The 23309-nt window shown below is 42.9% G+C and overlaps 1 protein-coding gene across 4 annotated transcripts in view; it reads left to right on the forward strand.

Moving 5' to 3' along the window:
• The window catches only part of thsd7ba (thrombospondin, type I, domain containing 7Ba), a 922022-nt gene that overhangs the window by 891582 nt on the left and 7131 nt on the right, over positions 1-23309 (forward strand). For all 4 annotated transcript variants that reach the window (XM_048535033.2, XM_048535035.2, XM_048535034.2 and 1 more), the window contains one exon: positions 13870-14062. In XM_048535033.2, the coding sequence (XP_048390990.1) occupies positions 13870-14062 (193 nt within the window). The remainder of the gene's footprint in view (positions 1-13869; positions 14063-23309) is intronic.

Raw genomic sequence — 23309 nt, forward strand, 5'->3', positions numbered from 1 at the left:
GCACCTTTTTCCTGAGGTCAAAAGCAATCACGGCTTGGGGCGAAGCCCAGTCATGTTCTCACTTCTTTCTCCAGGCTGCCAACAAATATAGAACATAGAACATTACAGCACAATACAGGCCCTTCGGCCTTCGATGTTGTGCTGACCTGTCATACCAATCTGAAGCCCATCTAACCTACACTATTCCATGTACGTCCATATGCTTGTCCAATGACGACTTAAATGTACATAAAGTTGGCGAATATACTACTGTTGCAGGCAAAGCGTTCCATTCCCCTACTACTCTCTGAGTAAAGAAACTACCTCTGACATCTGTCCTATATCTTTCACCCCTCAATTTAAAGCTATGCCCCCTAGTGCTCGCCATCACCATCTTAGGAAAAAGGCTCTCCCTATCCACCCTATCTAACCCTCTGCTTATTTTATAAGTCTCAATTAAGTCACCTCTCAACCTTCTTCTCTCTAATGAAAACAGCCTCAAGTCCCTCAGCCTTTCCTCGTAAGACTTTCCCTCCATATCAGGCAACATCCTAGTAAATCTCCTCTGCACCCTTTCCAAAGCTTCCACATCCTTCTTACAATGCAGTGACCAGAACTGTACACAATACTCCAAGTGCGGCCGCACCAGAGTTTTGTACAGCTGCAGCATAACCTCATGGTTCCAGAACTCGATCCCTCTATTAATAAAAGCTGAAACACTGTATGCCTTCTTAACAGCCCTGTCAACCTGGGTGGCAACTTTCAAGGATCTGTGTACATGGACACCAAGATCTCACCGAGAATATGTTTTCTTTTCGGTCCCTTTTTCCTTAATTGATCTCTAAATGAGTCTGTTGCTCACTCAAGCAAACCTGAGGCAGCTGTGGAGGCAAGTGACTTCAGAGAGGTCAAATTGGAAGGTCCAACTTAATGCCTCTTTGTTCGTAAGTACATGAGTCTGGATTTTCCATGGATAGGTCATGAACATTGATAGTGTTAAGGAGGCTTCAAACCTCAAACAATTTGCGAAGCTACTCCTTCCCTTCCTTTTAGCTTTACTTGTTACATTCTCTGTCACTATTCACCTCTCCCTCCCCCCGACTCCAATGGGCCTGTCAGTTCTTTCCAGACCAGCAGTTGGACACACCGTTGTTCTGCCGTTCTCACATTCCAGTCAATCTGAACTATCAACATCTTTTCTCCCTCAACACACCAGACTCTCCTCCCCAACCCCCACATCCCCAGCTATTGCATAAATGCTGCCCCATCCACACCGCACTTCAGCTCCAGTAAAGAATCATCTTTCTCTCCATGGATGTTGCCTGATCTCCTACACTTTTTGTTCCCTCCAAATCTTTTCCATCCTTGTACGTAACCAAAGGTATTTTAAATGCTGTAAGTGTACCTGCACCCATCACTTCCCCTGGCAGTTCATTCCACACATGAACCACATTCTGCGTAAAAAAAGATTCCCCTCATGGCCTTTTTAAAACTTTCCTCCTCTCACCTTAAAATATGTCCCTGGTTTTGAAATCTCCCACCCGAGGGAACAGACCCTTGCTATTCACCTTATTTATGCCCCTCATGATTTTATTAATTTATATAAGGTCACCCTTCAACCTCTTATCTTCCAGTGAAACAAATCCCAGCCTGTCTACCCTATTTTTGTAATTCAAACCCTTCATTCCTGGTAATATTTTCTGAACCGTCTCCAATTTAATAATATCCTTGTGATAGCAGTTCAACCAGAACTGCACGCAGTACTCCAGAAGAGGCCTCCTGTACAATCTCAACAGGCCATTTTAATTCCTATGCTCAAAGGTCTGTGCAATGAAGGCAAGCATGTCAAATGCCTTATTAACTATTCTGTCTACCTGTGACACAAATTTCAAAGAATTATGCACCTGAACCCCTTGGTCTCTCCCTGTTCTACAACACGACCCAAGGCTCTACCATTAATTGTATAAGTCTTGACCTTGTTTGTTTTACCAAAATGCAACAGCTCGCACTCATTCAAATTAAACTCCATCTGCCACTCCTCAGCCAACTGCTCAAAATCTCTTTGTAATCTTAAATAACTTCCTTCATTGTCCAGCATACCACCAATTTTGATATCATTGCAAACTTACTTACATTCTCATCTAAGGTAACAAAGTGTGGAGCTGGATGAGCACAGCAGGCCAAGCCGCATCTCAGGAGCACAAAAGCTGACGTTTCTGGCCTAGAAATTCTCATCTAAATCGTTTATGTAAATGACAAACAAAAATGGACCCAGTACTGATCACTGTGGAACTCTGCTTGTCACAGGCCTCTCCTCCAAGAAATAACTCTCCATCGCAACCGTCAGTCACCTACCGACGAGTGGATTTTGTATCCATTTGGCAAGCTCACCCTCAATCCCATGTGATCTAGCATTACTGATGAGTCTATCATGCAGAACCATGTCAAAAGCTTTTCAAAAGTCCAGAGAAACAACAATACCATTCTGTCCTCATCCGTTTTTGGTTGCTTCCTCAAAGATTTCGATCAAATTTGTGAGACACAGTTTCCCTTGCACAAAACCATGCTGACTATCCCTACGCAGTCCTTGCCTCTCGAAATGCATGTAAAATATATCTGCCAGAATTGCCAGCAACAACTTACCTAACACCACTATCAGACTCATAGGTCTATAGTTCTCTGGCTTCTCTTTACAGCATTTCTTAAATAAAGGCAGAGCATTAGCCACCCTCCAGTCATCTGGCTCTTCACCTGTGGGTATAAATGATACCGATATTTCTGCTAGTGGCCCCACAATTTCTACCCTTAACTTCCCACAACGGCCTGGGAATCACTTGATCAGGTCCTGAAGATTTATCCACCTTTAAATTTTCTAAGACAGCCAGCACTTCCTCTTTTGCAATGTGAATTGTTTTCAAAATATCAATGTTTATTTTCCTGAGATCTTTAGATTCCACTTCCTTCTCAACAGTAAAAACTGATGCAAAATGCTCAGTAAGTGTCTCTCCTACGTCATGAGCTTCAATACATAGATGCCTTCATTGATCTTTAAGGAGGCTTATACTCTCTTTCATTACTCTTTTGCTTTTAATGCACTTGTAGAATCTCTATGGATTTTATTTGAAATGATTTGATTTTGCAGTATTTCAGAAGAATATCCCGACAAAAATAAAACTTCCTTAGCTGCCCAACACCACCCAGTTGTCCTGACTTTAAACAGTCACCTCTGAATGTTGTTGATTTGCTTTTTCTAGGTTAAGTTTCATCTTTTGAAAAGAAGTCATTTGTTTTGGTGTAAGTGTTTTGACTCTTTTTTCACAAAGGCTAAAAGTAAATTGAGCAATGCCTTTAAATTTTAAATATCCATCCAAGCTACCCAGGTAACGAAAGCAGTCCTATTGCCATTGAGGCCAATCACTGAAGTATGGGGATATGCATGCACACACAATAAGTACTGAAATACTGGGTTGTTTATTTCATGTTGTTGGGACAAGCCTGGCAAGACACATAACATTAATCCATATTTCTATTTCCATTGTGAACTTAAATAACACATTAAGTGTTAGCGCTTCATATTTGTGTGTGTTCTTGGTGATGTAAATTGCATACAAGTCCACATAAGTTTTGCACATTTCTGAAATGACTAATTAGTGTGAAAAAAGATATTTTTATTCAGGGTGCTTAAATCTGGTAAAAGTTATTACATTTTAATTAGCCATCCCACTGTTGTGAGAGATTTGTTAATCAATCATTATAGCAGAAGAATCCGACCCCACCACCCAAGACGTTTTTCCATCCCCACCCCTGTCTGCTTTCTGGAGAGAGCACTCTCTCCGTGACTCCCTTGTTCGCTCCACACTGCCCTCCAACCCCACCACACCCGGCACCTTCCCCTGCAACCACAGGAAATGCTACACTTGCCCCCACACCTCCTCCCTCACCCCTATCCCAGGCCCCAAGATGACATTCCACATTAAGCAGAGGTTCACCTGCACATCTGCCAATGTGGTATACTGCATCCACTGTACCCGGTGCAGCTTTCTCTACATTGGGGAAACCAAGGGGAGGCTTGGGGACCGCTTTGCAGAACACCTCCGCTCAGTTCGCAACAAACAACTGCACCTCCCAGTCGCAAACCATTTCCACTCCCCCTCCCATTCTCTAGATGACATGTCCATCATGGGTCTCCTGCAGTGCCACAATGATGTCACCCGAAGGTTGCAGGAACAGCAACTCGTATTCCGCCTGGGAACCCTGCAGCCTAATGGTATCAATGTGGACTTCACCAGTTTCAAAATCTCCCCTTCCCCAACTGCATCCCTAAACCAGCCCAGTTTGTCCCCTCCCCCCACAACAGAACACAACCAGCCCAGCTCTTCCCCTCCACCCACTGCATCCCAAAACCAGTCCAACCTGTCTCTGCCTCCCTAACCTGTTCTTCCTCTCACCCATCCCTTCCCCCTACCCCAAGCCGCACCCCCATCTACCTACTAACCTCATCCCACCTCCTTGACCTGCCCGTCTTCCCTGGACTGACCTATCCCCTCCCTACCTCCCCACCTATACTCTCTCCACCTATCTTCTTTTCTCTCCATCTTCGGTCCGCCTTCCCCTCTCTCCCTATTTATTCCAGAACTCTCACCCCATCCCCCTCTCTGATGAAGGGTCTAGGCCCGAAACGTCAGCTTTTGTGCTCCTGAGATGCTGCTTGGCCTGCTGTGTTCATCCAGCCTCACATTTTATTATCTTGAATCCCACTGTGCTGTTTTTGAGAACCCCATGCAATTGTGGAAAAGTGAAATTATGAAGGAAAGTAGCTTCGTTATCCTTTCCACTTCAAATGTAATATAGCTCAATCTGATTACTTTCTAAATAACTTAGCTGACACAAAAATTCCAAATATTTTTCTTACTCATTTTAATTACTTAATTCTTAATTGATGTTATCATAAAATGAAATGTTAAGCAAATAAATAAGTGAATATTCACAAATAGACCATAGATTAAACTGTATCTGGGCAATGCGCCTTTGCCAATGTGATATAATCTGAGTATTCTGAAATGTTAGCCCTTGCAAGATATGCCACAATGATTTGGGTTCTTGTTGAGATAGATGACTTGAAACTTGCCAAGAACACTCAGTAATTATACTTACATAAAATCTCATAGTGACATATAGTCTGGGTTCTGCGCTTATTGATGACATACAGTCAGTCATTCCCATTATCACTGTTATATGTGAGTATATACCAAAATGTCCCGTCAAAATGTAATTTTACTGTCTTAAAGGTACATTGCCTGTCTGGACTTGAATCGATAAATAACACAATATTCACTCCCCTGAGATAATGGGAACTGCAGATGCTGGAGAATTCCAAGATAATAAAATGTGAGGCTGGATGAACACAGCAGGCCAAGCAGCATCTCAGGAGCACAAAAGCTGACGTTTCGGGCCTAGACCCTTCATCAGAGAGGGGGATGGGGAGAGGGAACTGGAATAAATAGGGAGAGAGGGGGAGGCGGACCGAAGATGGAGAGTAAAGAAGATAGGTGGAGAGAGTATAGGTGGGGAGGTAGGGAGAGGATAGGTCAGTCCAGGGAAGACGGACAGATCAAGGAGGTGGGATGAGGTTAGTAGGTAGATGGGGGTGCGGCTTGGGGTGGGAGGAAGGGATGGGTGAGAGGAAGAACCGGTTAGGGAGGCAGAGACAGGTTGGACTGGTTTTGGGATGCAGTGGGTGGGGGGGAAGAGCTGGGCTGGTTGTGTCCTGCAGTGGGGGGAGGGGACGAACTGGGCTGGTTTAGGGATGCAGTAGGGGAAGGGGAGATTTTGAAACTGGTGAAGTCCACATTGATACCATATGGCTGCAGGGTTCCCAGGCGGAATATGAGTTGCTGTTCCTGCAACCTTCGGGTGGCATCATTGTGGCAGTGCAGGAGGCCCATGATGGACATGTCATCTAGAGAATGGAAGGGGGAGTGGAAATGGTTTGCGACTGGGAGGTGCAGTTGTTTGTTGCGAACTGGGCGGAGGTGTTCTGCAAAGCGGTCCCCAAGCCTCCGCTTGGTTTCCCCAATGTAGAGGAAGCCGCACCGGGAACAGTGGATGCAGTATACCACATTGGCAGATGTGCAGGTGAACCTCTGCTTAATGTGGAATGTCATCTTGGGGCCTGGGATAGGGGTGAGGGAGGAGGTGTGGGGACAAGTGTAGCATTTCCTGCGGTTGCAGGGGAAGGTGCTGGGTGTGGTGGGGTTGGAGGGCAGTGTGGAGCGAACAAGGGAGTCACGGAGAGAGTGCTCTCTCCGGAAAGCAGACAGGGGTGGGGATGGAAAAATGTCTTGGGTGGTGGGATCGGATTGTAAATGGCGGAAGTGTCGGAGGATGATGCGTTGTATCCGGAGGTTGGTAGGGTGGTGTGTGAGAACGAGGGGGATCCTCTTAGGGCGGTTGTGGCGGGGGCGGGGTGTGAGGGATGTGTTGCGGGAAATACGGGAGACGCGGTCAAGGCATTCTCGACCACGGTGGGGGGAAAGTTGCGGTCCTTAAAGAACTTGGACATCTGGGATGTGCGGGAGTGGAATGTCTTATCGTGGGAGCAGATGCGGCGGAGGTGGAGGAATTGGGAATAGGGGATGGAATTTTTGCAGGAGGGTGGGTGGGAGGAGGCGTATTCTAGGTAGCTGTGGGAGTCGGTGGGCTTGAAATGGACATCAGTTACAAGCTGGTTGCCTGAGATGGAGACTGAGAGGTCCAGGAAGGTGAGGGATGTGCTGGAGATGGCCCAGGTGAACTGAAGTTTGGGGTGGAAGGTGTTGGTGAAGTGGATGAACTGCTCGAGCTCCTCTGGGGAGCAAGAGGCGGCGCCAATACAGTCATCAATGTATCTGGACTCCATTTTCTCCCCTTTGGTCCAGGAACTCCCCACCTATGTCCGTGACACCACCCACGCCCTCCACCTCCTCCAGGACTTCCAATTCCCTGGCCCCCAACACCTCATATTCACCATGGACGTCCAGTCCCTGTACACCTGCATTCCGCATGGAGATGGCCTCAAGGCACTCCGCTTCTTCCTGTCCCGTAGGCCCGACCAGTCCCCCTACACCGACACTCTCATCCGCCTAGCTGAACTCGTCCACACACTCAACAACTTCTCTTTTGACTCCTCCCACTTCCTACAGACTAAGGGGGTGGCCATGGGCACCCGCATGGGCCCCAGCTATGCCTGCCTCTTTGTCGGTTACGTGGAACAGTCCCTCTTCCGCACCGACACAGGCCCAAAACCTCACCTCTTCCTCCGGTACATTGATGACTGTATCGGCGCCGTCTCTTGCTTCCCAGAGGAGCTCGAGCAGTTCATCCACTTCACCAACACCTTCCACCCCAAACTTCAGTTCACCTGGGCCATCTCCAGCACATCCCTCACCTTCCTGGACCTCTCAGTCTCCATCTCAGGCAACCAGCTTGTAACTGATGTCCATTTCAAGCCCACCGACTCCCACATGTACCTAGAATACACCTCCTCCCACCCACCTTCCTGCAAAGATTCCATCTCCTATTCCCAATTCCTCCTCCTCCGCCTCCGCCGCATCTGCTCCCACGATAAGACATTCCACTCCCGCACATCCCAGATGTCCAAGTTCTTTAAGGACCGCAACTTCCCCCCCACAGTGATCGAGAACGCCCTTGACCGTGTCTCCCGTATTTCCCGCAACACATCCCTCACACCCCGCCCCCGCCACAACCGCCCTAAGAGGATCCCCCTCGTTCTCACACACCACCCTACCAACCTCCGGATACAACGCATCATCCTCCGACACTTCCGCCATTTACAATCCGACCCCACCACCCAAGACATTTTTCCATCCCCACCCCTGTCTGCTTTCCGGAGAGAGCACTCTCTCCGTGACTCCCTTGTTCGCTCCACACTGCCCTCCAACCCCACCACACCCGGCACCTTCCCCTGCAACCGCAGGAAATGCTACACTTGTCCCCACACCTCCTCCCTCACCCCTATCCCAGGCCCCAAGATGGCATTCCACATTAAGCAGAGGTTCACCTGCACATCTGCCAATGTGGTATATTGCATCCACTGTTCCCGGTGCGGCTTCCTCTACATTGGGGAAACCAAGCGGTGGCTTGGGGACCGCTTTGCAGAACACCTCCGCCCAGTTCGCAACAAACAACTGCACCTCCCAGTCGCAAACCATTTCCACTCCCCCTCCCATTCTCTAGATGACATGTCCATCATGGGCCTCCTGCACTGCCACAATGATGCCACCCGAAGGTTGCAGGAACAGCAACTCATATTCCGCCTGGGAACCCTGCAGCCATATGGTATCAATGTGGACTTCACCAGTTTCAAAATCTCCCCTTCCCCTACTGCATCCCTAAACCAGCCCAGTTCGTCCCCTCCCCCCACTGCAGGACACAACCAGCCCAGCTCTTCCCCCCGACCCACTGCATCCCAAAACCAGTCCAACCTGTCTCTGCCTCCCTAACCGGTTCTTCCTCTCACCCATTCCTTCCTCCCACCCCAAGCCGCACCCCCATCTACCTACTAACCTCATCCCACCTCCTTGACCTGTCCGTCTTCCCTGGACTGACCTATCCCCTCCCTACCTCCCCACCTACACTCTCTCCACCTATCTTCTTTACTCTCCATCTTCGGTCCGCCTCCCCCTCTCTCCCTATTTATTCCAGTTCCTTCTCCCCATCCCCCTCTCTGATGAAGGGTCTAGGCCCGAAACGTCAGCTTTTGTGCTCCTGAGATGCTGCTTGGCCTGCTGTGTTCATCCAGCCTCACATTATATTCACTCCCCTGTTTTTTTTCTCATTTAGAGACTGGGAAGCCTTTCCAAGTAGCCATGTATAAGGATAATATTGTTACATTAGGCTGAATTTTACTAGAAATGGACTAACTGGCAATTTTGGCAAGTTTAATATGAATAAAAGTGAATGTATTCAACTATTAGAAGGCTTTCAAGTACATGGCAGTCTCGCGTAGAACAATGAGGACTTGTTTGGCTACGTCGAGAGAAGAACAGGCACTCCTTTAGGCAGGGGTCTCAGGTGATATGATGCTATGGACAGTTAGCCTGTTTGGCTTATTTTTAAAATTAGAATATATTTATCAATGTGCTTCAGTATTTGCAACAAACTGTCAGCCATGCACCTGTGTATCCTGAGAACCCTGGTTCCCTTCACACAATTTGCATTGTATAAGGCAGTTCCTGGCTGGCAGCAGTTGATCCGATGTATGTCTCGACTTTAAAAACGGTACTGGCACCAGGAATCCTGGAATGCCCTGACAGTGTGAGTATTGTCCATGACAGAATGCCAAAGATGTGAAGCACAAAGGTAATGGAATGGGTATCAGGGAATTGCATGAGAAATCCCACTAGGACTCATGGAATTTTGGAAACATCCTTGATATTACTCCTTGGTTGACTCTTCTCCACATTGTGCAGTGTAGCATTGTTTGGATATTTCAGTTTCTCTGAGCACCTGGCTTTCATGCATGTTTTAGTTCAGTGTCCTCTTGTAGAGTATGGTTTCCAAATGTCATAAAATGTTGGAAATTGTTTTTATAGGTGTACTAATCCTCTCTGAGTACAAGAAGTGGATGTTTTACTGATTGTATTGATTATTGCAATTGCTGTGCAGAATAAAGCACCTGAAAATGTCTTCCAACTTGAAACCATCAGCTAAGTCTGCATCAATAGTGTAACCTCTGAGTTTTTCTGTAACTTTGCTTTTTAAAGAAATTAATTCGTTTAGAGGCAATTGTCAGTGCCATAAGCTTTGCAGCCATTGCAGCCTAAGTGAAATTATATTCCATAGCTAAATTATTTGACCATTTCACCTAATAATTGCTGGTAATATGTGAACTGAATCCTGTGAATCCTGAAGTTAACTCTATCTTTAAGCTGGTCTTTTAAAAGCAGAAATATTTTGAGGTCAGTGTGAGAATTGCCTAAGGAATTGTGGCTTCTTAATCCTTTGTTTCATATAACATTAGTATTTGACTGTCTGCATTTGCTTAACTTATTTGTTGGTCCATAGCGTAAATATTTATTCTGTATGTAAATAACTTGAATGCTAATAGAATCTCAGTGGATTGTCAGTCCATACTTGAATGCCTTTTTTTTCATTTCCTTTGTAGTTGAATGCTCTGTACAATGCCCGTAACAAATCCTTGTTTTGAAATAATAGTTGTCTTATTGTTGGCCCCTCCCTTGTTATATTTAATTGCTGCATTAAAGGCAGGCTTTTGACTGTATTTGGCACTTGTGCCAAAAAAGAAGTAAAGATAATGTCAAATGAGCTTTTATTGTGGTTTTCATGCTGTTTCTTGCAAGAGAAAATGATGGAATTGATCATCATCAAGACAGAGATGAAATTAGACAATTCAGTACTACAGTCTCTGGCATAACACTGATACAGAAAAGCTGCTCTGTATTATCTACAGTAGTCTGGGCAAACAAGCAAGCAGTCCAGCCTCGAAACTGCCAAATAAAAAAAACACACACACACTGCAGAATTAGTTCACTGAAGAAACTGAGAAGACCTGTTCCTCAGCAGAATTAAGCTACTTATAAATATAGGTACAGAAAATGTGGTAGCTGCACTTTTGAACAGATTGGCCTACTTTGGTCTTTGATAGATGGGTGTAAACTTCAAATCTGAATTCACACTGGAGATCAGTGTCAGTTAGGAGAAGTCTGTCGAACTACCATTGCTGTTATCAGCTTTTATTACTAACCAGCTACCACCATGATGTGATTTCTGAGTAAGTTACCACCGGATTGTTATTGGAGAGGTTTCTATATTTTAACCCTTGTAATGAATATGACAAAATTGGCTTCTTGTTGAAACAGATGTCATGAAGTTTGTTGATAGCACTGAATATTTACATCACTCTAAGATTCCAGCCTTACACATAGTCTAGGCTCTGTGTTACTGAGTTTATACAGCAGACCACTATCATTAGTACTTTTATGGTCACAGCCACACAAGGTGAGGTGGGTAACTTCACACTGAATGTCACATGTCATGATGTCATCTAACTGCCTTAAAGGTACACTGCTATCTGACCTGTGCAGTAATGGGAGAATTATAGGAGTGTTGTGGCTGCTAATATTGCCCTATTTCTGACCCTAGAAGACTTGGATCCAAGCCCCAGTTGCTCAAGAGGTCAGAAGGTCATAGAGCATGAAATCAGGCCCTTTGGCCCATTTTGTCCATGCCAACCAGGTTTCCTTAGCTGAACTAGTCCTATTTGCCTGTGTTTGGCCCTAATCCCTCTAAATCTTTCCTATCCACATACCTGTCCAAATGTCCATTAAATGTTGTAATTGTACCCAACTCTATAACTTCCTCTGGCCGCATGCTCCATATACGCACCACCCTCTGTGTGAAAAAGTTACCCCTCAAGCCCTTTTTAAATCTTTCCCCTATCTCCTTAAACCTATGCCCTGTAATTTTGCACTCCCCTACCCTGGAGAAAAGACCTTGGCTATTCACCTTATCTTTGCCCCCCATGTATTTACAAACTTCCAACGCTCCAGGGAAAAATGGCCAAGCCTATTTAGCGTCTCCTTATAACTCAAACCTTCCAGTCTCGTTAACATTCTTGTAAATCCTTCCTCATCCTTCAAGTTCAGCAACATCCTTCAGATAGTAGAGTGACAAGAATTGAACATTACAGCACAGTACAGGCCCTTCTGCCCTGTATGCAGTACTCCAGGTGTGGCCTCAACAATGCCTAGTACAGCCATAACACAAAATCTTAACTCCTGTATTCAAAGCTCTGACTGATGGAAGACAGACATGTCAAATAAAAACCAAAAGACCTGACGATCATGTAAATCAGGACCAAAAACAAAGTTGCTGGAAAAGCTCAGCAGGTCTGGCAGCATCAGTGGAGGAGAAAACAGAGTTAACGTTTCGGGTCCAGTGACCCTTCCTCAGAACTGTGGCTGGGAAAACATCAGCTTAAATGCAGAAAATAGGGAGGTGGCTAGCGTAGGGAGTAAACAATAAGATAGAGCCCAAAGAAAGACAAAGACTGTTGGACAGATAGAGGAGTTGCTAACCTTCAGGCTGGGAGGGCGAATCATTGTTAATGGGGACTGTTAATGACTAACAACAGGGGGCATGTGGTAACAAGACATGGTGTGTGGGGTGGGGGTCTGGGGCATGGGAGAGTTTAGGCCCTAAAATGATTGAACTCAGTATTGAGTCTGGTGGGCTGTTGGGCCTCCAAGCGGAAAATGAGGTGTTGTTCCTCCTGCTTACGCTGGGCTTCACTGGAACACTGTAGCAAGCTGGAGACTAGAGATGTTGGCCAGGGAACAAGGTGGTGCATTGAAGTGGCAGGCAACAGGTAGTTCAGTGTCTTTTTTTGCGAGCAGAATGTAAATGTTCTGTGAAGCGGTCACCAAGTCTACGCTTCATTTCCCCAATGTGAAGGAGACCACATTGTGAGCTGCGAATGCAATAGTCTAGATTCTTGGAAGTGCAGGTAAAGTGTTGCTTCACCTGGAAGGTATGTTTGGGCCCTGGGATAGTGGGGAGGGAGGAGGTAAATGGGCAGGTGTTGCACCTTCACCTGTTACAGGAGAGGTGCCGTAGGGCTGTGGGGAGTTGTCGAGGTTGAAGGAAGTATGGACCAGGACATGTCAAATGCCCTTTTCACTGCCTCGTCAATCTGTGATGCGATTTTCGAGGAACTAAAAATCACCAATATTTATTTCCCCAAGTTCTCTAATTTCCATATCTTTCTCCATTGTAAATACTGATGACAAATATTCATCCATCTCTTATGCTCAAATTATCAATGACATCATTGATCTTTTAAAGGACCCTCTTCTCTCCTTAGTTACTCTTTTGCCCTTAATATACTTGAGAACCTCTTTGAATTCTTATTTACCTTATTTACCAAAATTATGTCACGTCCCCTTTTGCCATCCTAACTTCCCTCTGAAGTGTACTCCTATACCCACTATAGTCCTCAAGAGATTCACCTGATCCCAGCTGTCTATAGCTGACATATCAGAGATAATGGGAACTGCAGATGCTGGAGAATCCAAGATAATAAAATGTGAGGCTGGATGAACACAGCAGGCCCAGCAGCATCTCAGGAGCACAAAAGCTGACGTTTCGGGCCTAGGCCTGCTGTGCCTGCTGTGTTCATCCAGCCTCACATTTTATAATAGCTGACATATGCCTCTTTCATTTTCTTGACCAGTGCCTCATTTTTTCTCATCTAATGTTCCCTACTCCAGCCAGCCTTGCCCTTCACACTAATAGGATCATGTTGACCCTGAACTCTTGTTAACTATCTTTTGACTAATGTATGGAATTTTGATTTGCCAGATGTCTCTACATATGCAAACTGACTCCCCAAAAAACCTTTTAAAAGTCTCTGTCTAACACCATCAAAATGGCCTTGCCCCAGTTTAGAACTTTAGCTTGTGGACCAGATCTATCCATTGCCATTATTATTTAAAAACTAATAGAATTGTGGTCACTGGACCCAAAGTGCTCCCCCACTAACACCTCAGTCACTTGGCCTGACTTATTTCCCACAAAGAGATTGAGTTTTGCCCCTTTTCCAGTGGGGTCATCTACAAATTGATTTGAAAATGTTTTTCCAAACACACTTGACAAATTCCTTCTGAAGTGTGCCATAACATGTCTGAACAAGTTGATTAAAAATATTTACACCAGTTAAAACAATTGAAAAGGTATGAAGGAGTTAAATCTACTCCTGATACTTTGCATATTACTTTGCTAATGGCATCATAGCAAGGGTAAGCTTCCATTTATATGTAAACCATATTTTTGTCCTGTTCAATAACTGTCTGCATCGTAATCAATTCTCAGGGAGGTGTATGCGGCTGTGAGAAAGGTTATATGGAAGTGATGACTCCTTATGGATTCCTTGATTACTGCACTAAAATTCCTGAACGAGAGGAGAAGAAAGCTGATGTCAAGACGAGCGTGGGGAAGAACAAGCTGAACAACTCAAAATTCCAATCATTTTTTAAAGGATGGTCCATTGAACCTTTTGATTCTGGTAAGAGTCGTCTTAAAATAAGTGGGAGGGAAGCATTGTAAAGCTGTGGATACGTGATTGGAGTTACTGATTGAGGCATGTCTAACATTAAGGTTGATGATTAGAGAAAATGTATAAAAGATGTTGGAACAGGATATGCATGTAGAATCAGATCATTGCTCGCATTGATTGCTCAGGAAAATAATCATCAACATGATATCTTGGTCAATCTGTTTCATGATCTTTGCCTTAACTTTTCATGTCAGGAGGAAAGGTGTTAGCATACAGGCTGACTTAAATGTTTCACATTTTCGAGAATGATTAATCTCACTTGATGGTTGTGCAACCTCTTAATTTCATGAAACACTGGTCCAAAGTTCTTTTCAAGATTTATACGGAATTTCATCAAATTTACTTTCAATCCAATGTGTAGCATCTCCACTCTTAGATACCTCCATACCAATCCTTGTCACTCATGTCTCATCTTGACTAAAAGACCAACACTGAAGATCAAAGATTTAACTGCATTTGTCACTTCATTTAATTTGTTATGTTGACTGACCTTCAAACATGTGCTATCTGAAACCAGATCTTGTGTTATATAGGATGCACGTTACTGCAGCAAGTATTATTTAAGATCTAATACATACATTTACATGCAAATAGCTATCTTTGTGGTTAGCAGAACCTACATGCCGACTCTCCAATTTCTGTTCGCAAGATTTTTTTAATCTCAGCAGCATTTGCAAAGCAGGCTCCAGAAAAATGGCTGCTGAAGATCTGGCCTTGTTTTGAACCTAAAAGTATTGTTTCTGAATGCCTTGTATGATTTTTCAGGTGGTTGCATCTGATTGCATCTCAAGAGGGTTTATCAAAGTAAGCTGTGTGCAAATATGTGACAGGGACTTAAGCATTCAGACTTCAGGGCGAACTGCTTCCAACAATTTCACAGTATGGTTTCCATGGCACTTGTTTAGGTACACCCTCTCAAAAGACCCAAAAATCCCACCAAACCCCTAATTGGTCTATGTACAGACAAAACAACAAAGCAACTTGACAGATTCTGATGATTTTCACATGAATTTCTTCACAATAATTATCAATTGTTTCATTAAGGGAGTACTGGAAAACTTTTTTCACCTAATGATATGAGCATTCTTAGAGTAAATACGAACAGAACAATCTCACTCATACTTTTCTTCTATTCCAAAATATTCGATGTATTCATCCATGTTCCCTTTCTTGCTGATTTACAACAAAAAGGCACTAAGGGGTCAGCAATGAAGTTCCATCACATATTTATTAAATGTAAAATTTATTTCATGACTATCTAATCTTATTACCTACTCTTTCTTTACACTATTTTATTTTCCAATTTGCTACAGTATCTATATATTTACACACTAGTGGTCTCACTAATTGAATTATCTGTGAGTGTAGGCTGAGGGAGGCATCTATGCTCATCCTCCACAACATATTGCAGCAAATCAGGGAACATTCAAAATATATGAACCTGGGTTAAGATGGCAAGGAATGGCTATGAATTTTTCACAGATGCCTCCTGTCGCCTGACAGTCATGGAAAGTGAGTGAAGGAATAACCATATATATAGAATGTACTCATATATTACATTCCATAGATACATTGCCCTGATTCTATGTGAGTGCATTTTCCCATGCCTTCTGACCTGCTGGTGCACAGATCTTAGGGGTTCAAGTGTTTTAATGAAAGACTGTTCCCACCTTGTGACCTTTTCGCAAACTCACCAGTAATTATGCCCAATACAGAGTGCTAATTTTAGTTGCCAATGCATATCTCCCTAGCATTGCTTTGTATTTGTTTGAATTGCGATCCTGTTCAAGGGCGTCTGCATGCTTTATAACATAACCCTTGCTATCAAAATTGAGCTCTTCCATATTACCTGCTATTTGTTATAAGCTTCAAGAACCTTCAGCAATGAGAAGCCTACTTCCTGCTCCCCTCCAGCCCACCCTACTCATCAAATTTTGGCTTTGCTCCATCACTCTATAATCTGGCCCAATCTTATAATCACTGCAAATTGTATGAAAGCTAGAAACATAGAAACTAGGAGTAGAAGTAGGCCATTCTGCTATTCTAGTCTGCTTCACCATTCAGTATGATCATGGCTGATCCCCAATCTCAATGCTGTATTCCTACTTTCTATCCATACACCTTGATGCCTTCAAAATCCAGAAATTTATCTGTCCCGTTATTGAAATGCATTCAATGACTTGGCCTTTACAGCCTTTTTTAATAGAGATTCCTGTAGTTTCATTGCTTTTGAATGAAGAAAGTTTTCCTTACCTCAGTCTTAAAATAGCCCACCCCATCTCCTGAGACTGCATTCCCTGGTTCGATCAGGGAATACACCTGCCTAGGCATGTTCGAATCTTATCTATTTTAGTCAGAGTTCCTCTCATCCTTCTATACTCTAGTGAATACAGGCCGAGTGAATGAATCTCTCTACTTAAGACCATCCAGCCAACCTTATATCAGTAAGTGAACCTCTGCTGCATTCTGTCTATAGCAAGTGTATCCTTTCTCCTGTAGGGAGATCAAAACCACATGCAATTCCAAGTATGGTCCCACCATCCCTACTCTTGAACTCAAACCCTTTTGTAATGAAGGCCAATATACTACTTGCCCTCCCAATTGCTTGCTGCATTTGCCTATCCACTTTAACTGACTGATGTACAAGGGCACCCAGATCCCAAAGTGCATGCCCTAATATATCACCATTTAAATAACACTGCTCCTTTCTGTTTTTCACACCAAAGTGTATAACTTCATGCTTAGCCACGTTGTAGTGCATCTGTCCACTAACTCACTAGTGTTAGTTCAATAACTCAGCTTGCCAAAGTCACTATGAAGCCACCTTGCTGCCTTCTCACAATTCATAATCCTGCAGAGTTTTGCTTCATCAGGCATCTTGGAAGTGCTGCATTTGCTTCACTCATCCAGGTCACCTATAAATATTTTGAATAACTGGGGCCAAGAACTGATCCTTGTGGTGCCCTGTCTGCCACTCCGAAAAAGACCCATTTATTGCCATGCTGTTTCCTGTCTATCAAACAATTCTCAATCCATGCTAATATGATATCTCCTATCTTCAAAAGCTCTCGTAGATTGTTTAAGCATGATTCGCATTTCATGAGCCCATGTTGGCTTTGTCCAATTCTGTTAATGCTTTCCACATGTTTTGTTATCCTATCATTTATAATAGAGTCTAGCATTTCCCCACTGATACTAACACTGATTTCCTTCAATTTTGCCCTCTCACTGGATCCTTGGATCCCTAATATTTCTGTTAGGTTATTTGTGCCCTCTTTTTGTGAAGGCTTAACCAAAGTATGTCTTCAATTCTTCTTATATTTCTTTGTTGTCCAGAAGAATTTCCATAGTTTCTTATTTTCAGATATTCATAGCAGTTTTACTGTCAGCTTCTATGGTCTCTGAAACTTTAAACGTTTTATTTTCCCCCTCATGATCAAGCATTTTGTCCTCAAAAATGGTCTCAAGCCTCAGGCTAGCCATTAATTTCCTTTAATTTTAAATGTTTCCTTTTCAGATCAAATACCATCCCTAATTTATTTTGCAAGGCACAGTTGATCCACCTTTCATGACGCTTTGCCGATCCATCATCACTCCCTTTAATATGGTTCCCAGTCGATCATTGCCAATCCATGCCTCATATTCTCACATTTCCCCTTATTTTGATACAGGACTCTAGTTTTGGATTGAACTATTTCATTCTCCCCCAGAGAATCATATTATAGTTGTTCTTCCTCAAAGCATCATGCACTGAATCTTTTCTCATTGCATACCATCCAGTCTGGAATAACTTATTCTCTGGCTGGTTCCTCAATGTATATGTCTAAAAAAACATCATGTACACAGTCCAGGAAATCCTGTTCCACTATACCATTGCAAATTTGGTTTGCCCATTCTATATTAAAAGTGCTAAAAAGCTAAAAGGTCTAAATATTGATAAATCTCCTGGCCCCGATGGGCTACATCCTAGAGTTCTGAGGGAGGTGGCTGAGGAAATAATGGAGGCTTTGGTTGTGATCTTTAAAAACTCACTGGAGTCAGAGAAAGTCCCAGATGATTGGAAAATCGCTGTTGTAGCCCCCTTGTTTAAGAAAGGATCAAGACAAAAGATGGAAAATTATAGGCTGATTAGTCTAACCTTGGTTGTTGGTAAAATTCTAGAATCCATTGTCAAGGATGAGATTTCTAAATTCTTGGAGGTGCAGGGTCAGGTTAGAACAAGTCAGTTTGGATTTAGTAATCGGTGGTCATGCCTGACAAACCTGTTAGAATTCTTTGAAGAGGTAACAAGTAGGTTAGACCAGGGAAACCCAGTAGATGTTATCTATCTAAACTTCCAAAAGGCCTTTGATAAGGTGCCTCACAGGAGGCTGCTGAGTAAGGTGAGGGCCCATGGTGTTCAAGGTGAGCTACTGGTTTGGATTGAGGATTGGCTGGCTGACGGAAGGCAGAAATTTGGGATAAATGCTCTTTTTCGGAATGGCAACCGGTGACAAGTGGTGTCCCGCAGGGTTCAGTGTTGGGGCCGCCGCTGTTCACTTTATATATTAATGATCTGGATGAAGGGATTGAGGGCATTCTGGCGAAGTTTGCCAATGATTCAAAGATAGGTGGACAGGCAGGTAGTACTGAGGAGTTGGGGAGGCTGCAGAAAGAGTTAGACAGTTTAAGAGAGTGGTCCAGGAAATGGCTGATGAAATGCAACGTGAGCAAATGCGAGGTTTAGCGCTTTGGCAAAAAGAATACAGGCATGGACTATTTTCTCAACAGTGAGAAAATTCATAAAGCAGAAGTACAAAGGGATCTGGGAATGCTAGTCCGGGATTCTCTAAAAGTTAACCTGCAGGTAGAGTCCGTGATTAAGAAAAACGAATGTAATGTTGTCATTTATCTCAAGAGGGTTGGAATATAAAAGCAGTGATGTGCTTCTGAGATTTTATAAAGCTCTAGTTAGGCCCCATTTAGAATATTGTGTCCAATTTTGGGCCCCACACCTCAGGAAGGACATACTGGCGCTGGAGTGTGTCCAGCGGAGATTCACAAGGATGATCCCTGGAATGGTAGGTTTAACATATGATGAATGGCTGAGAATCCTGGGATTGTATTCATTAGAGTTTAGAAGGTTGAGGGGAGATCTAATAGAAACATACAAGATAATGCATGGCTCAGAAAGAGTGAATGCTGGGAAGTTGTTTCGTTAGGTGGGGAGACTAGGACCCCTGGGCACAACCTTAGAATTAGAGGGGTTAGATTTAAAATGGAAATGAGACGACATTACTTCAGCCAGGTGGGCATGTGGAATTCATTGCCATGGAGCGCAGTGGAGGTCGGGATGTTAAATGTCTTCAAGACAGAGATCAATAAATTCTTGATCTCACAAGGGAATCAAGGGCCACGGGGAGAGTGCAGGGAAGTGGAGTTGAAATGCCCATCGGCCATGATTAAATGGCGGAGTGGACTCAATGGGCTGAATGGCCTTACTTCCACTCCTATGTCTTATGGCCTTATATGTAAATTATAGCCAAATATACTTGTACCTCTATTGCCAATATCTCTGATTTCTTGTTAAATGCCTTGTCTTTTATATGCATTACTGTAGCAAAATGCAGCAAACCGTCTTTTTTCCCTTCAATGCTCAGGTAGACAGCTTGGAGGTCTGCAGGTCTGGACTAGATTACATGGATAGGGGGTGCTCCTGAACTCTGCTATCAACTGTGGGGCCCTTTGACTTTCTCTTCATCCTGCTAAGTCCTCTCCAATGAGAGGACCAGATAGAAAATTGCCATGGAATTGGAAAAACTGTAAAAGCACATACATTCTTCAATAGTTAGCGAGTATTAGCATAGTTGAAGAACCTTATAAAAATAAAATGCTGCAGATACTTGAAACCTGAGAGACTAACAGTAAATGGTGGACAAACCTTACAGGTCTGTGGAGAAACAGTGTTAATGTTTTGAGTCCAGTATGACTCTGTGGAAAATTTTGGAACCGGAGTTCTGAAGAGGAGTTGTATCACACTCAAAATGTTAACTTTGTTTCTCTCTCCACAGATGTTCCCAGACCTGCAGTGTTTCGTGAATACTTTCTGTTTTTATTTCTGATTTCCAGCATCTATGGTATTTTACTTTTAGTTGAGTTTTCATATTGCTTCAGCTTCTGGTCATTTGTGATCCTATAATGTTGATGGTGGGACACACAGTGCTAATTGTACCATTTGAAGGAAGGATTTTGTCTTGCATGAGGTGGTCATTGTACACCTCAAATCAATCCAAACCTGGGAGTTGCCGATGCCTTTCGGGCATAGACTAATTAATTTGTGAATTGTGTCACAATAATGGTAATTACAGACAATTCTGCATACGTTCCACTTAAATCTATGCATTTGGGAAATAGAGTGCATCTTTCTTTTGTCTGTACAACAGCTCTGATATTATCCATTCGCGTTGCAATCTGTCCAGAAAAAGAAATCTCTGAAGTTAAAATTATCAGCAGCCAGTACACCTTTAACTTTAAAAATGACTGTTCAGCTTTTTCACAAAAAAATCTTTGTGAAAAACTGGTTAAAAATGAACATTTTGTTGGCAAATTGGCACCTTTTTGATATTTCAAAATGCAGTAGGTGTACTCTGTGGTGGAGGTCTGGAGTTCAATATTCTTAGCTCTGATCGATAGCTTCAAATCCATCATATTTTCCAAATGCAAAAGACTCTTCAATGCATTTGTGATATTCCCGAATGGTTTGAAAATCTGCCACTTAGTTTCTGAATTGATTAATAATGTTTGTATTTTGAGTACTCTTGATTTAAATGAATAAATAGGGGCAAACTGCAACTTGAAGCTATTAACTGTAGTGCAAAACGTGTCTATGAGATGATACATTTCATGCTCATAGTATTTATATAAGGCACTTTGCTGCCTGCACTGTATATTTTTTACTGATATATTTAAATACATCCAAGGTCATCTCACAAGAGATACTGTGCCACCATCCCTTTAAGTTGAAGGCACAAGTCATTTTTCTTCCTGACAGCCAAAACGTACTTTATTAAAACCGTAATGTTTAAACTTCAACATCGTAAATATATTCCTTAAGTATTGTTGCCAGTGCATGTTGTTCATATGTTGGCCAGGGTATTGCAATACCACAGAGCCAACTGCAGCCGTGTTTTTGAAGAGATTGTGGGAAAATAAATAATTTATGTCCATGATTTAGTGACATCAATCTGTCATTGTAACTTACCCAAGGAACCAACCTACATTTTAATTTAATCTGAGCAAGTTATTTTCAAGAGTAATGGGTTACTGCCATCATTGTGTCAGTTTGTAAAATATATACATTCAAATTTTCAAGCGAGGTGATGCATTTTACTACTTATCTAAGTTGTTAGAAGAGGTATCAAACAGGCATGCTAAAATCTCGTGCATTTCTGTACACTTTACATAGCTAGATTCTTCTCTAATCTTTTACAAGAGAAATGTTACTAAAACTTTCTGCACCAAGTTACAAATTTTCAACTATTGTTGAGTCGCTTTATCGTGTCTTCACTGATAATGTAGGAAATTAACTTGTAATTGTCAATGGGCTTTTCTCATGTTTGCTAATATAATGTTTCTCAATTTTCCCTCCTTAAGTAATATAGTTTTATCAAGAAGGAACTTGGGGACATAAATGCATCATTTGTAAAACTTTGAAAGAAATTTATACTCAAGGTGTGTGCAGAAGTAACACTTGTCATTAGCTAAATGCTTGAATCCATTATGAAGGAAGTCACAGAGGACATTTAGAGAATCATAATGCAATCAGGCTAAGTTGGCATGGTTGTATGAAAGTTAAATTGTGTTTGTCAAATTTATTAGAGCTCTTTGATGTGTAAAAAGTAATCAGTGGATGTGATGTAAAAGTGCAAGGTGCTGGAATAGTATACTAGCGTGGATAGATTATTAATAAACAGGTTACAGAGGATTGGGATGAATGGGGTTATTATCAGGTTGGCAATCTATAACTAGTTGAATGCCATAGGGCACAGTACAAAGGCCTCTACAATATATGATCTACGGTAAAAAAAACAACTGCATTATGACCTGCATTTACATATATCTGTGTCAGTACATAGCCAATCATAGAATCCCTACAGTGTGGAAACAAGCCCTTTGGCCCAACACGCCCACACCAAACCATCCCCCATAACCCATTTAAGGTCCACATTCCTGAACACTACAAGAAATTTAGGATGGTCAATCCACCTGGCCGGCACATTTATTGCCCCTCCCTAACATCCCAGAGGATAGTTTGAGGATAGATTGTTGTGGTTCTGGAGTCACATGTAGGCCAGATCTAGGAAGAATGGCAGTTTCCTTCCCTAGTGAATCAGATCGGTTTTCATTAGATTCTTAATTCCAGATATGTTTTTGAATTCAAATTCCACCATTTCCCAGATAACAAGGTGTAAAGCTGGATGAACACAGCAGGCCAAGCAGCATCAGAGGAACAGGAAAGCTCATGTTTCAGGCCTAGACCCTTCTTAACAAAATGTTAGCTTTCCTGCTCCTCTGATGCTGCTTGGCTTGCTGTGTTCATCCACCTCTACACCTTGTCATTTCATATTCTCCAGCATCTGCAGTTCCTACTATCTCCACCATCTCCCATGGCAGGATTCAAACTCAGGTCCCCCTAACATTATCTGGGTCTATGGATTAACAATCCAGTGATAATACCACAAGGTCATTGCCTCCCCTCTGTATATGCACCCCAAGTCTCTCATTTCCTCTACATCTCTCACTATTCTCTTGTTATTGCGTAATTGCTTGTCTTCTTTGTCCTCTCCAAATGCGTAACCTCGCACTTCACCAGATTAGATTACAGTTCTCATTTTTCTGCCCACTCAATGAAATAATTGATAACATTGTGCAGTTTATAGCTATCCTCTTCCCTGTCAATTAATTGACCATTTTTGTGTCATATGGAAACATTCCAAACAAGATAGGGACCCTTCTAGTTAGACCATGAAGTGTTTATTTTCTCTACCACACTAGGCCAAGCAGGTCTAGTGTAGGTCCTGATAATTAAAGAGGATAAAGAGGCAGCTGTTGTGTATTGAACTGCATATAATGCAATGTTTACATAAATTGGGAATGGTTATGATTTTGTAGCTCCTGGGTGAGTTTAATTCTCTTTCTAGGGTCTAAAATGACAGAA

This window comes from Stegostoma tigrinum, chromosome 7 (assembly GCF_030684315.1).
Source record: "Stegostoma tigrinum isolate sSteTig4 chromosome 7, sSteTig4.hap1, whole genome shotgun sequence".
In the NCBI taxonomy this organism is placed as follows: Eukaryota; Metazoa; Chordata; class Chondrichthyes; order Orectolobiformes; family Stegostomatidae; genus Stegostoma; species Stegostoma tigrinum.